The sequence below is a fragment of the Nicotiana tabacum genome, chromosome 17 (assembly GCF_000715075.1).
Source record: "Nicotiana tabacum cultivar K326 chromosome 17, ASM71507v2, whole genome shotgun sequence".
Classification (NCBI taxonomy): domain Eukaryota; kingdom Viridiplantae; phylum Streptophyta; class Magnoliopsida; order Solanales; family Solanaceae; genus Nicotiana; species Nicotiana tabacum.
The window spans coordinates 54,593,767-54,610,181 of NC_134096.1; the positions used below are offsets into that span (position 1 = coordinate 54,593,767).

General features: G+C 38.7%; 1 protein-coding gene across 1 annotated transcript; it reads left to right on the plus strand.

Annotated features, from left to right (window-relative positions):
- Positions 1-7,412: 7,412 nt before the first annotated feature.
- On the plus strand, positions 7,413-8,590 carry LOC142171856 (uncharacterized). Its single transcript, XM_075235561.1, has 3 exons — positions 7,413-7,451; positions 7,547-8,003; positions 8,193-8,590. The coding sequence occupies exons 1-3, from the start codon at positions 7,413-7,415 to the stop codon at positions 8,588-8,590; spliced, it is 894 nt and encodes a 297-aa protein (XP_075091662.1).
- Positions 8,591-16,415: the final 7,825 nt, after the last annotated feature.

The window sequence follows — 16,415 nt, forward strand, 5'->3', positions numbered from 1 at the left end:
TAAGTTAATCCTATTGGTCTTAAACGATACAAGGGTGTATAAGAGTGGTTAACAAGTATTTGACGTTAAACGAATCGAGGATGTTGTAACCTGTATTTTCGGGTAATACTAGAGGTGATTAATTGTCCCAAGAGGTCTTGTTTTAATATATTTGAATCATATAATATCCGCATCATAAGTCTTGAAGTCAAGCGAGTTATGAAACAAATGTCGATAAAAGTTGTCGCAACTTAGGTTTATAATTTTACTTAAACATTAGGTCAAATGTTACTGCATTGTTCTCCCAATGTACTTAGAATTATGGGGTGATCTACCTATCAAATTGAAGATCTATGAGTCTAGTTTCCAACGCATTAAACAGTTTGTCGATACGATATTGGAATAGAGAGATATTCGCGTTTTCGCGAGAGTGCGCCAAGCTGCTCTCTATGGGGCCCACAAAGGCGGTTTAAGACATTTGGACATATATAAGATAACTCAACCCCGTTTTAAGTCATTATTTTTCAGTATATTCAGACCTTATAACCCTAAAAACACTCCCTCAAGGTTCTCTCATGATCCAAGACCCAAACAAAGGGCAAACAACACAAATCAAATGTCGGGAATCCCGTGGTGCTAGTAAGTTTCTTGTTCTTCTTGTTGTTGCTGATTTTTGTGTTGTTCCAGCTCGTGTGGGAGGTTGTTTTAAGTGCTTTATGTTCTGTAAATACACCTTCAAGTTATTAATATCAACCCTAGGTGATTTCAAGTCTTCTAAAGTAATTCTAGTGCCGAAAAACCCGAATTAATTGCTAGTTTCGCTTCCTTGTTCTTGTGGCAGAATTGAAGGGATATTTCGTGGAAAGTTAATGTCAAATTGGAGTTGTTCTTTCTGTTTAAAGGTAAGGAGCCTCTTACTCTATATATTTAAGATTATCCAAGTTGTGGCTAAGTCGTTGATGCTAGAACTTGTGAAATATATATCGAAAGGCTTGGTAGTAATGTTGTTAGTTGGTGGACTGTTTTGGAGGCTCAATATGATTATTAATGATGTTGTTTGGGCTGTTTGGTGGTTGTATTGACTTGTGTGAAGTCATATAAATAGGGGAGGTGCTGTCCGTTTCATCGTAAAATAGGTTGCGGTCGATACATAATAGTTACGACGCTTAAACGATAATGATAATGTCATTTATCTTATTGTAGACTAAGGAGTCGTGACATTTGCATAGCTTGAGGTTGGGCAGTATATACAAGGTATGTGAGGATATCCCCTTCATTCTTTTGCACGACTCCAATTGTACATAATGTAATGAACGAGCTCCCAAAGATACTCTACTCTTAGAAGCTAGCAGTACTTACATTGCTGCCCTTCTTATGAAATGCTTGATATTGATGTTACTTCTCTTATTCTTATATTATCAATGTTGTTGGTAGTTCCTGATTCTTATAAGATTCTTGATGAAGAGTTAATCCTAATAACGTGTACGAAGGATACCGACCTTACGTCACTCCGAAAGGTTCAAAATGTGATTCCAATGAGTCCAGCATGCATCATATATATATGTATCTATTTTACTCTACCGAGCCGCGCTATAGTCGGCCGGGTATGGCACCTATTGTGCAACCACTGATCAGTTGGGTTTTACCGAGCTCCACGTGGCCGGGTACGATTCTACCGAGCCCTATGATGGCCGGGTACGTTTTACCGAGCCTATTATGGCCGGGTACGATATGATGATGATGATGCCCACAAAGGCATATGTTTTAAAAGTTTATGTATATATATATGTATGTATCATGTATTTCATGTCAGTAGCCCTCAGAGGTACCCAGATGTCACAGGTTGTATATTCCCTATCACTGTTTACATTATTGTTCTTACTTATGCTATTCTGCCTTACATACTCAGTACTTTATTCGTACTGACGTCCTTTTTATTTATGGACGCTGCATGTCGTGCTGCAGGTCCTGATAGACGGGTAGACGCAGCTCCCCCATCACAGTAGGCTATCCGGTTCAGCGTTATTGGCAAGATCCTTTCTCCGGACTTGCCGTGGTCTTGGTATGCATTTTTGTTATAGACATTATGGGTATGTCGGGGCCCTGTTCCGGAAATGTTGTAGCACTTATGTTCTTTTAGAGGCTCATAGACGGGTGTCGACTCATGTATGGTTTGGAATGCCTTGTCGGCTGATTTTTGTTGTATAGTCTTTCATGGCACCATGGTAGCTCGTACCTTATATATAGTTTCTTGACAGTCTTGTCGTCCCATGTTACGTATGTTCATGACATTATCTTTCATTGTTGGATGTTCATGATCCATGTATGTTGGTGCTCGGCAAGTATTGCCCGGGTGCTAGTCATGACCCTCCAGTTGGGTCGTGACATCAAGTCTAGCTGGGAATGCAAAAAAGTAGGTCTGAGCCCCACCACTCTGACCTCCGCCTCTCAAACGGCCTCTCCCTGGCTGACCTCCACCTATAATGGCATGACCTCAACCTATAATGGCCTGACCTCCACCTCTAATAGCTTGACCCCCGCCTTTAGATGGTTGAACAGGAGGTGGTGCAACTGGTGCCAGAACCATGGCACAAGAACTCTGTTATGGCGTGCTTCCCTGTGACCTAGGTCAAAACCTCGTGACGTACCTTGGATCTCCACAAGTATAACAAGTCCTCGGCTGATGTGACTGCTGACCAGGGAACTAACCATGTCGACTTGAATAACCACCCTAATAAAACTGGATCAGAGTTAAACTGGCCGGAGTTGAAGGTGCGTTATAGTCTAGCTGCTCAGGATGAGACCCATAAGAACCACGACTACCCGAAGCACTGTGGGATGCTTGAAGTGCTGACTAAAGAGTTCTAGGAGGATGACCTCTACCAAATGAACCCTTGCCTCCAAACAAGGCACCACTGAAACCACCAAAATTACGATGCCTCTTCTCAAATACCGCCTCCCTACCCTGACCACGAATCATCTTGATCCGTCTAGCAATCTCTACTACCCGCTGGAAAGAAATATCATCCCCGGTCTCCTTGGCCATCTGTAGCTTGATTCCAAAAGTAAGACCATCAATGAATCTCCTCACTCTTCCCCTCTCAGTAGGAAGTAAGACAACTACATGGCGAGCTAAATCCATGAATCTGGTCTCATACTAGGTAACAGTCATACTACTCTACTAAAGGCATTTAAACTGCCTACGGTACTCCTCACTCAGGATAAAAGGAATGAACTTCTCCAAGTAGAGGTGTGAGAACTGATCCCAAGTGAGTGGAGGCAATCCTCCTGGTCTGGCTTGATCATAGTCCTGCCACCACATCTTGGCAGAGCCATGCATCTGAAATACTACGATGTCAATTCCATTGGACTCCACTATACCTATGTTGAACAACACCTCTTGGCATCGGTCAATGAAATCATGTGGGTCCTCAGAAGGTGTGCAACCAAAACGAATAGGAAATAATTTTGTGAACTTTTCCAATCTCATCAACCACTCAAAAGATATTTCGGGCCTCTCCCTGGTCTATGTAGCAACATTAGGCTCAGCCACTCCAACTGGCGAAACTACCAAAGTTTGATATTTGTGATCCATCTGCTTTGGTGTGAGTAGTGGGAGTCTGAGCTCCTCTCCCAACCCGAGAGAAAGTTGGTGCCACTGGAAATGCACCGATATGGGCTACGCTCTCCATAAGACCCACTAAGTGGACTAGAGCATCCTGAAGTACCGGGGTAGAAATAAGCCCCTCCGAGACCTGAGCTGGTCCAATTGGCATGGTCTGAACAGGAACCTCCTCCTCCTTCTCAATCTAAGGCTCCGGAATAGATGTTGCTGCACATGCTCTAGGCTAAGCTCTACTCTGCCTCTGCCTCTGGTACGACCTCGGCCTCTACCCCTGGTAGTGGCTGCAATAGGGGGCTCTAGCCCCTGCCCTGCTGTAGATGTTGTGCGTGTTCTCACCATCTGTGGGATAACAATAATAGAATGGTTCAAACTTCAATAATAGAATAAAGTTGCACGATAGAGAAAGAAGGAAGTGATATTTTCCTAAAGCTCTACAAACTCTAGAAGATAAGTACAGACGTCTCTGTACCGATCCTCTAGACTCTACAAAACTTGCTAATGACTTGTGAGACTTAGGCAACCTTGTATTCAGATACCAACTTATCATGATCTGGATTCCAAACCTCGGGCCCGTGATAGAGTATAACATCTAACTTGCTAGGCAAGACAACATTTGATAACCAATTAACCATTTTAACAATCTAAAACAGAGTAATAACAATTATTAACAAATAGTAAAGTTATAATACATAAGATAAACCCATAATACAACATGGTCTAGGCTAATACCAGAAATCTGGAGTCACCAGTGCATGAGCAACTAGAAGTCTACAAGTATAGTTTGAACGAAATACAACTATTCAAAAAGAATTAAACAGTAAAGGTAGAAACAAATTGGGAATTCAAAAATTGCAAACTCTAGCAGCTTTACCTCATGTCTCCGATGTAGATATGATTCGAGCAGAAACACCACTAGACACCGCTGGGACCAACACCAGTATCTGCACAAGAAGTGCAGAAGTGTAGCATGAGTACAACTAACCCAATGTACTCTGTAAGTATTGAGCCTAATAATTGGGAGGGAACATGCAGAAATGGGAGTACGATATGAACGGCAAGTACAAAATTACCACGTAGCCTTTTTTGGAAATAAAGAACAATGCACCCAAGTAAATCACCAATTCAGAAATCAAATAAAGCAGTGAAATCAACAATGGAACGACATCACCCTTCGTGCTTTTACTCTCATCCTCACCATGTAATATCATAAATAAAATAGCATGGCATCACCCTTCGTGATTTAACCCTCACAATCTCTCAATCAATGATAATAATATGCACATAAGGCACGACAACACCCTTCGTGCTTTTCACTCTTCCTAACCATGCAACAACATTAATCCAAAATAGCAATGCAAGGTGGGAAGCAAATTTCACTTCAATCATAGTGTTATTGTAACCAAACTCAACTTCAAAATCACAACAATAAATATGAAGGCGAGCAATTAAAGAAGGAATAATCTAACTAGGGCATAGAAAGCATAGTCAATGAAATAACATAATACGATAAAACAATTTCCACCTACATGATTTAACCCAATGACAACGCATATATACTCGTCACCTTACATATACGTCGTCTTAGCAAATAAACCAACAAGTTCTAATCCCTCAAGTCAAAGTTAACCACGATATTTACCTCACTCCGCAATCGATTCAATGTTCCACCATGGCTTTTTCTCTAGAATTAGCCTATAAGATAATCATGTCTAGCCAAATATAGTTCAAATAATTTAAAATAAGCTTTAGAAACTACACATGAGTGAATAAGATTCAATCTTTATTGAATTAGAAAAAAGTCAATAAAAGTCAACCCCGGGATCGCTGGATCAAAACCTGAGATTCGAACCAAAACTCAATTACCCATTCATTTCCGAGCCCAATTATCTGATTTGTTTTGAAATCCGATCTAAATTTGAGGTCTAAATCTCAATTTTATAAAATCCCAAATTTCTACCCAAATCCCTAATTTCTACCATAAAAATCATAGATTTGATATTGCAAACACATGAAAAGTATTGGGTAGTTAAAAGGAAATGGATTAAAGTTGCTTGCTAATGATTTTGGTAAGAAGAAATTCTTGAAAAATCGCTTCTAGAGTGTCTAGGGTTGAGAAATAGTATAAAATGAGCTCATTCCTGATTTTTTCCGATTTCACCCTGCTGCGTATGTCACAGTTGTGAGCTCTTGTTCGCAACTGCCGACATCGCAAATGCGAAACACAGGTCGCAAATGCGAACTGTACATCAGAAGCCCAGAAGTTGCAAATGCGATAATTTGTTCGCACATATAAATTATCCTCCCCCTCCCCACTCACAAATGCGGACAACCATTTCACAAATGCAAAGCTACCTAACATAATACATCATCTCTATTACGATGCCATAGCAGCAAAAGCGAACACAACACCCAACGCAAAAGCGACTCTTTTTTTTTTGCAATTTCAAAGACAGAGCCCCCAGCTAATGCTCGCAAATGCAAACTATTGTTCGTAAAAGTGAGGATCGGAAACCAAACATGCACATAAGTGTAATAACATCATATACACTTGATCGCATGATCAAAATATCAAAATAAAATCTAAAACTATGAATCGAACATCAAAGCACATAAAATTCAAAGAAAAACTCAAGAACCTCTAGAATCACAATTACACTTCCGTATCACATCAAACCAACTCCCAATTGCACCAAATTTTGCAGACAAGTTTCAAATAATAAAGTGGACCTATTCCAAGTTCCAAAATCAAAATTCATACCTGATAACCGTAAAGTCATCCTACGGTCAAACCTAGAAAATTTTCAAAGATTCAAATTGCTAACTTTTGACAAAACAAGTCAAATCAACCTAGGGACCTCCGATTTCAATTCTAAGCACATGACCAAACCTAAAATTTCAATACGAACCTACCGGAATCATCATAATACCGATTCGGGATCGTTTATCCAAAATATTGACATTGGTTAACTCTAGCCTTATTTTAGTTAAAATCTTTATTTTCTTAAAATTTCACACAATAGCTTTTTTAAAAGCGATATGGACCATACACGCAAATCAAGAAACATCAAATGAAGCTAAGAAAGTTCTCAAATCATTAAAATAAGGGCTAATACTCAAAACGACCTATCAAATCGTCACACATATCTCAATGAATTTCCAGATAGCAAAACCTATGAAGTATGCTTGTTAATTTGTATATGATTATTATTAAAGTTCATTTATTAAAGGATATAATGAAATAAATGAATGTATATTTTTTAACAGATTAAGCTGTTAAATGATATTGTTACATACTTCAATATAGAATCAAAGCAAACAAAGGTGATGGATTCAAGTCTCTATTGTTGAAGATAATGATCAGGTTAACAAACTTGTTAACTATCCAATCACCGAGTATAAGTTTATTAGAATTAGGCGGACCCTTGTATTAGTCATCCTAGAAGAGTTCTACTCTGTGTTGTATAGCCTAAATATATGATAAATACCTTGTATAAAGAGATAGGGTCATGTAACTGCTTTATATAATAAAATACTGCCTTCTCGATATTCTCTTTGTTCCATATTTTCTCCTGTTCTTAGAGCTTCTTTGAAGCTAATTCTGCTGCCCAAATTTAGTTTTTGCTACACAATAATAATCCTGCTCATATGGCTTCCAACACCTTTTCAACAACCTCCCTTCATCATCTCATTGCTTCATGTCCTGTGAAGTTGAAGCCTTCTAACTATCTGATATGGAGAACATAATTGATGCAGTTTATCCAATTAATGTGGTTGAACTACCTCATTGAGGGAAAGCCAGAAATTATAAATGTATAAGGTACCAATGAAAGCAGTTATAAGGACAGTGGTAAAGGAGTTAACAAAAGCAGTAACAAAAAGGCTGATATTGCTGATGACTAGGCTGAAAAGATGTTTTGTTAAAGAGTTGGATATATGAAATAGTGTCAGAAAAAAGTATGTATCTCATTGTGGGATACACAACTGCTACACAAATGTGAGAATGCCTGGAAAAAAACATATGTGCATGCAACAAAGGACGAAAAATTCCGATCGAAGCAACAACTTCAAACTATCAAGCTTGGAAGTAGAACCATTGATGAGTATTTGAAGGAATTCAAAGGCATTTACGATGGCTTGGCTGCCATACACAAGCATGTCGATGATGATAGTAAGGTAATTAACTTTGCTAGAGGTTTGGGTACTAAATACAAAATGTTTAGGACTGTAATCCTTGGCAAAGAACCTTATCCAACTATGAGTCAGTTGGTCACTTACCTAAGCGGCTTTAATCTCAGAAAGGATGAAGGAGACGATTCACAACAAATGAATCATAATATGACATTTGCTGCAAAAAGGACATACAACAACAAAGATATAGGAAACTTCTCAAACAAGAGAGGTAACATAAACTACAGGTCAAGGGGTAGAGGCTTCAGGCCTGCTGGTCAGAACAACAATCACAACTCTCAAGGATCTAAAAGTGCTACTAAGGGACAAAAAAGCTTAGGATCATCAGCATGCCAGATATATGGCAGGAATAATCATACTGCAATAAAGTGCTTTTACATGTGAGACTTTTCTGATCAAGCACCAGAAGATCTTCCACAGGCCCTTGCTACATTCAATGTGGATAGTCAAAATGGTGGAGATAATGCTCACTATATGGATTATGGGGTAAGAACTCACATGACCAATAATATAGGTAACTTATCCAACCTTAAACCTTATAGTGGGAATAATATAATTGTATTAGGAAATGGACAAGAACTAGATATCACACATATTGGAAAAAGAACAATTTCTGGTGTAAGGATGAGTGAAGTTCTAGTAGTCCCTAAACTCAAAAAGAATTTGTTATCAGTAAGTAAAATTACTAGAGATAATTGCTGCTACACTGAGTTTGATGAATCATCTTTTGTTGTAAAGGACAAGAGGACAAGGAAACAGATGGCCAGAGGTACTAAAGAGAAGAGATATATGCCTTGAAGGTGGACAACCTACTTGCTTTGAGTTCAACACAGATAAGGAGGAGCACTAGTGTTATTTGGCATGCCAAGACTTGTGCATCTAAATTTTAGGTCCTTCAAAGTACATAGTAACAATAAGTGTATCAGTATCATATAATGGAATAGAAATCCTACAATTTATGTTAGTTGTCAAATGGGAAAAGGTTGTAAACTACCATTCAAGTTGAGAAATAAAGTTGAGAATGAACATTTATTAAAAATTCACTGTGACTTGTGGGGTCCTGTTCCCGTTGAATCCTCCCAACATATTAAATATTATGCTTTATTTGTTGAGGATCACATTAGATATACATGGTTGTATCCTATAAAAAGAAAATCTGATTTCTTTGAAACATTTGTCAAATTTCACAAAATGGTTGAGAAATAGTTTTCAAAGAATATCAAGATCTTTCAAGGTGGCGAAGATGGTGAATTTTCAAGTTTTGAATTTGTTAATTACTTAGATAGTTGTGGCATTGTAAGACATATTTCTTGTCCCTCACACCCTTGGGCAAAATGGAATTGTAGAACGGAAGCATAGACATGTAGTGAAAACTAGATTTACACTACTTCTACATGCTAAGTTACCTCTTTATCTATGGATTGAAGCATTTCTCACAACAGTATTCTTGATAAACAGGTTTCCATCATCTATGCTTAAAAAGGAAACACTAGTTCATAAATTACATAGTTCACACCCTGATTACAATAGTTTGGAAGTGTTTGGGTGCATGTGTTTCCCTTACTTAAAAGAAAAACACAAGTTCTCACCCAAGTCATATCCATGTGTGTTTTTGCATAAAAGGTATAAGATTTATCATCCATCCATAAGGAAGGTCTTTGTATCAAGATATGTTATCTTTGATGAACTAACACTTCCCTATGTGCAGGAAAACAAGACTAACAGTGCATCAAATGACTATAGTCATCATAGTTTTTGAATTTTTCTCAGAATCACAGGCTAAGTCTGATTCATCAAATCCTATAGTTGGAGGGGAAGTGTTGGGAGCTGATTATAATGCTACTGCAGATGATGTTGCAAATGATCAAACTGTTGAACAATATGCTGATGTTGCTGATGAAAATGATGGTGTTGCTGCTCAAACTATTGTTCCAACTGTTGATCACAATAATATTGTTGAGTCTGATCATGATGAGGTTGTGGAGGTCATAAACATTGTTAATGATCCTTCTGTAGAAATACAAAACTCAAACACTGATGAATTGCACTTGGAGGCTTCTCACTCAGATGAAATGCCTATACAGTTCACAGTGACAGATCTAAGAGGATTGTAGTTAGAAGTGGACTTGTCACACTTCTTCAATGCCCAAGATGAAGTACATCCAGTAGAAAACATGGTTCAAGTTGAACCTGAAACCACTGCTCAAAACCATCAAATGGTCACCAGATTCAAAGCTAAGTCCCTTCCTATAAATCATACCTCCCTAGCTGCTGTAGAAACAAAAATAGAAGAACCTAAGTCTATAAAATATAATCTAAGTTCCCCCTGATCATGTCCAATCCACACTCAATAATAAGTAGGAAATAGTCGTTGTAATTATAATACCCAACGTGAGTCGGGGGGAGAGAGTTTACAATCGATATTAAGGTAAATACTTGAAGAGAGAATGTGAAATAGCTAAATTGTATTTCCAAACAAGAGGGTGATTGTTATCTAACTTAACACTAAGAAATTAGACCAAGTAAAAGCAACTAGAGAGTAAATTGGTTTTATTAGTTTTTTATCAATTGAGGAATATCCTAGGGATGTAACTTTCACCTAGGTGTAAACTTAATGGGTATATTAAGTTAATGCTTGTTTGGTAGATTAGAGTGCATTATGACTCTCAATTCGCAAGTACCCACTCAATAGCTCTCAGTCATAGAGCGCCTCTGCCAAATTGGCATTCTCAAGTCCAATTGGGTATCAATCTAAGCAATTGATATCAGTCTAAGTAAGGTTTTCTCCATCTCTAGTTCAAACCCTTTAATCAAACAAGTCAAAAATCTTAACTAGCTCAATTTCTTATTAGCCAAGTTTTTCTAGACTATGTTCCTCTATCTCAAGTAGGAACTAAGTCAAATAGGCGTGAATCAATATTTGCAACCATTAATTTAAGATAAAATGCATAAATAAAGCTAAATAACCAATACCCAATCATAAACAAATATTAGTATTAATAACCCATAAGATTTACATACTAGGGTTGGGTCACAACCCTAGATAAAATCTAGCTACTCTTGATAATTGACATAGAAAAACAAAGAGAAGAAGTAATTGAAGACACAAAACTAGAATTAAAGAGTAAAATTAATGGGTCTTCTCTAATTTTTATCACAACTTTCCCAAAAAGCTAAAATATAACCGCTACGGCTGTTAGGAATACAAAACTTGCCCCGAAAAAGTGTTTTCCATCTATTTATAGTGTCCAGAAATTCGCTGACAAAAATACCCTTTGGGAGGTTCTGCGGCCGCACAATTTCATATGCGGACCACACTTTTCTTCTTCTCTTGCAATGGGAGGAACTCTACGGCCGCACAATTTCATATGCGGACCGCACTTTTCTTCTTCTCTTGCAATAGGAGGAACTCTACGGCCGCACAGTTATCTCTACGGCTACATTTCAGCTTCTACGGTCGTACAATTTGGCCGGGGACCGCATTTTCAAAAGGCTTCACACTTGGTCTTTTGCACCTTCTCTGAACTTGTCAAACTTTGTCAGTGCGACCAGCTTTTACGGACGCACAATTTGGTATTCGGACCGTGCTTCTAACAAACTCCTTAGAGGCTTCAGCACTTCATTTGCGGTTGCACTTCTATTTTTACGGACAACATAAACATCTTCGGTCGTAGAATTACTTCTGCTAACCGTACTTATGTTTGTATTTTTCCTTTTTGGGTTGTTGAGATGGAATACTCCTTTTTGAGTTAGAGTTCTTTGTTAAGCTCTAATAATCCAACATGCCTGCAATTCACACGATTTCATTAGATTTAGTAGCAAAAATCACTATTTTCGGAATAAAACTAAAGTAAGAGGGTACTAATAAGTGGTTAAAATCCACATTTATCAACTCCCCCAAACTTAAGTCTTTGCTTGTCCTCAAGCAAATAGATTAGTTCCTACTTGCTCTAAGTGAAAGGTCATTTCAAAGAGTCAATTGTAAGTCATTCATAGTCAGTTGGGACCAACAATTACCCACAATACTCATGCATTTTCAACAAGGAAATAAAACATATGTTACGTGCATATAACATTAGTGTGACATTTGAACTTCAAGAATTGACTTCACTCTTCAAGGACTCTTGTTCTATCAGATAAATCATGGTGGACTCCAAACTCTCCTCCTCTACCTTCCATTTTCCATGCTCACTTAAAGAATTAACACTCGATTTCTAGAGCAATAAAGGATTCACTCTTCTCTCACAAAGGATTGTCACAAGTAAAGCTTCAAGTACCATAGGCTTGCCCCTCATGTACATCCCCACTAATATAAGCTCACTCGATTCAAAATTAAGTAGGACTTCTTTCGGGTTATAATGAAGGCTTTTGGATTGGGATAGGATAACATATGGGATAAGTGATTACACTTTTCCTTAAGCACTCCACTTTTCATTTCTTGGCTCACATTTACCAAACCCTTAGAGACATTTCTTTTTCTTGAGGGCTAGAGAGACTTGCCATCACTCTTTATTGTTCATTTAATTCTTTTTCTCCCTTGATGCTCATACTAGAGATAATTTCATCTTTTTTCTTTCATCAATTTACCTTTTTATTTTATTTTTGGCATTTTCTTTTGGTTCTTTCTTTTCTTGCCTTCTCTTTTCATGGAGATCATTTCTTTTCTCTCGTTTTGGTGCCTTGATACCTCTTTTAGATCCCTCAACTTTCCTCCCAAACTTATGCATAGAGCCACTTATTACATATGAGTGTTAAGGAAGGTTCGGGTTCTAAGAGAGGATCATGATCAAAATGGGTAAAGGCTTATAGCATGGTTACCAACAGAGAAAGGCTAAAGGCTCGAAGGGGTTGACTAGGGATAGCAAACATAGGGTGGCAAAAGAAAGCTTAAATGGACCAAGGAAAGCCTACAATCATCGTCCAAACCAAGCAAACATAGAATTTAGCCTTGAAATACATTCAGGGCAAGTTCCAGACTATCCTCTCAAGTACTTGGACTAGAAACAAAACGTTACCTCGCCTCTCACGCAAATAGGCCGTAAAAGATGATAGAGTCTAAAACCCACAACGATCACAGTCAAGTTAAACATCACTATGGTCCAATCATCCACTAAATGATTATCAAAGTCAACTAAAAAACCTCAAAGCCACTAACTAAAGCTATTTTCTTCCAAAAACCTTATTTCAAACCATAAGCATGCAGTTAGGTGTGTTGGTGCCAAATGAAGTATGAATAACTCTTTTCAGAGAATGACTTAATGAGGGCTTTTATTCATTACTACTTACTACTATTATTACCTAAACATAGAACGGACTCATTCCCTTAAGAAAGTTATCACACCATTCATCTATCCTCGAGAAGAGTCACCTAGTTCACACAACAGACCGCCTTTGGAAAGAACCGTGGCATTACAAAAATCAAAGGCTTATTATCAACACAACTAAGAAACATAAAAGCTACTAACACAAACACAATTGAAGTTAAATAACTAAGGAAGCTAATGAAAGTAACAACTCCTAAAGATAAATAAAAATGACGTAGCATCATCCAATTATTACATTCCAAAGTAGCCAAATGTATCAAATATATAAAGTATGCTCTACCCTCCTCCTCCGAATAAAAATAAGCATTATCCATAATGCTTAACAAAATAAGAGCAAAAAGTAGAGAGGGCGAATGATCTCCCTAAGTGTCCTTAGTCATCACTGTATCACTAGCAACATCAGTCCCACCTGGCTAAGCCAACTGAATAGCATCATCAAGTATGGGCGTGGCCGGCGAAGTGAACATCGCATGCACCACCTCAACAATGTCGGCAGCAAGGCACGACTTCTCAATCTGAGCAGCAGGAGCATCCTGCGAAGATGGAACTGGGTGGGGCTGGGAGGGGTCAAGTAACATGTCAAATGGCAAATCTCCAGCCTCAGCTCTCCGGGTTACCTCAGCTCGAAGCTAATCAACTCACTACTTGCTGGCTTATGACTTCCTTATTTTCTTCACTTGCTTGGTCAATCGCTAAATCATAACACCATGTTGTACAAATGTATCCATGATGACCTTTTGGTTGTCCAAGATTTTGCTAAGTTTCTCATTAATGTCAGAGGGGTACATGGGTTCCCGTGTAGATGTCTGTCTTACAATAATACTGGAGATCTCAAACAGCTTTAAAGTAGCTGCCTGCATCCAGTTGTTAAGACTCGCCAGTGTGTGGGAGACTCGCAAAGCATATAATGGACTTGTAGGCATGGGTATCGACCTCGGAGCTCGGATAAGCACTGTAGTAGGAGTTGTAGGAGGAGCTGAGGATGGTGGCTCGGGTATAGCAGCTGCTGCACTGGTAGAAGGCTCATATGATGTGGATGGAATATCAGAAAGAACAGAAACTACCACTACCGGCTCATCAGACTGGCCAACAGTAGTAGAAGGTTGAGCACTCTTCTTCGGGTTCCTAGGATCCTGCAGCTTGTACCACTCAAATGGCCCTGTCGGCTTGACCTTGGTGTCAAATTGCCTGGACTCCAACTCGGCATCTGTAAGATACTTCGTAATAGTGCTGGGGTAGGGGTAATAGGTGTTACCCTGATGTGCCACAAGGGAGATATTGACCAACATTAGGGCACCCATATTGATTTGATCGGGTACCCGGCCATAATAGAAGCCACCAGAATAGCTTGAGGAATGGGTAGCTCATGATAAGTGAATATTTTGACTGCTTATTAGCGCCTTTTAGCTTTTATTTCAGGCTAAAAATATTGAATTGTGTTCCCAAAACTAATAAAATTATGCAAAATTGCAAGAATGCTGGAAGTTGGTCTCCCGAGATGAAACGCAACTCAAAAAGGAGTTGTCCGAAGCACAAAGCAATAAAGGCCGCGGAAGCACAAATGTGTAGCTCGCAGAAGAAATTACGGACCGTATAATTCCATCTGCGACAGCAAACAAAGAAGGAAAATACAGCAGACATTTGCGCAAATTGCAGACCGCACATGAATTGTGCGGCCGTAAAGCTAGGTAAGAGTCAAAGATCAGAAAGTATGCAAAAAGACCAAGTCCAGTGCCTCAGTGAATTGCGGACCGCACAAGAATTGTGCAGTTGCAGTCCTAAATCTGCGGACCGCAGAAGACTTGCCTTGTGGCCGTAGTCTAGAAATGTGTGCCCGCAGAAGAATGCCTCACGGCCGTAGAACTCCAGCTCCTGCCAGATGAAGAAATCTGCATACCGCACATAAAATTGTGTGGCCGCAGAACCTCCTGAGGGGCATTTTTGTTCGAGATTTTCAGCCTTGTATAAATAGACGAGTTTCAAATAATTAGGTCAAGTTTGAACCTCTGAAGTTGTTGTAGCCATTGTTTTTACTATTTTAGGAAGTTTTACTTTGCTTTGGAGTATTTACAATAGATTTAATCATTTTCAGCTTCCATTATGAATTTAATTAGTTTTTCTTCCTTATTTTCTTCAAAACCAATTATGAGTAGCTAGACTTTTACTAGGGTTGTGACCCAACCCTAGTGTGTAAACCCTATGAGTATCTAATTTAGTGCTTGTTTATGATTGGGTATTTATTATTTAGTTTACTTCATGATTTAATTGTAGAATTAATGGTTGCAAATATTAGTTCATGCCTATTTGACTCAGTCTCTACTTGAGAAAGAAAGACCTAGTCTCGGATAACTTAGCTAACAAGGAATTAGGTCAATTGAGAGATTGATTAACCCAATTAAAGGGTTCAACCTAGAAATAGTAATAACCTGAATTGAGCTCTTATCAAATGTTTTGGGTGATACCCATTTGGTTTTGAGAAAGCCAAATTGGGCAAAACCACTCTCTGGTTGAGAGGTATTGAGTGGGTAAATTAGAGTTGATAGCTATAATACACCCCAATCAAAGAAACAAGCATTAAAATGTTTATCTCATTAGGAAAATACCTAGGTCATGGTCACAGCCCTAGGCTCTTTATCCATTTGGAAAAACCTTTAAAATAATTTTCTCTAGTCGCCTTCCTTTATTTTGCAATCATTAGAGTAAAATTAGAAATAGAAAACATATATTTGTGTGGAAGTGCAATCTAGAAAATCCAATTGCTCAACTCATACATACCCCTAACTCCCATCTTAGCTCCCTATGGATTCGCCCCCGACTTTTTGTGGAGTTTCTATTATTGCATATGACCGTTTCATACCTCTTTTGAGGTGTTCTTTGGACGTGATCAATTTTTGGCGCCATTGCCATAGAGTTAAAAATGGTGTTAGTTATATATCTGGGTGTGCTTTTGGAATATCTTCTTTTCCTTCTGTGTTACTAACTTGTTTGAGAAATCCTAGGTACAACCATGACAAACAATGAGCTTGAAAATATTGCTTTGGGGGATGTGGACGTCGAGGATGAGCAAATTGATGAGGTTTCTCTTGAACCGCAAGTCAATAGAAGAGGACGAGTGCCTCATGATAATGTCCCCTCTCCACCCCCACCTCCACCACGAGCGGCTCCACAGCAGGTGTTACCCAATGAAGGATATGCTAGTACAACAGTCCCTCCCCATATTATGGTGGCCAACTTTCAAATCACCAATGTGATACTCACTTTGCTAGAGCAACGAGGTTTGTTCACCGATGCTCCAAGTT

Coding starts and splice junctions, on each gene's coding strand:
- LOC142171856 (XM_075235561.1), top strand. CDS start 7,413: ATGTATAAGGTACCAATGAAAGCAGTTATAAGGACAGTG. Junction 7,452..7,546: donor AAGCAGTTATAAGGACAGTG/GTAAAGGAGTTA, acceptor TATATGAAATAG/TGTCAGAAAAAAGTATGTAT. Junction 8,004..8,192: donor AAACTTCTCAAACAAGAGAG/GTAACATAAACT, acceptor TTTCTGATCAAG/CACCAGAAGATCTTCCACAG.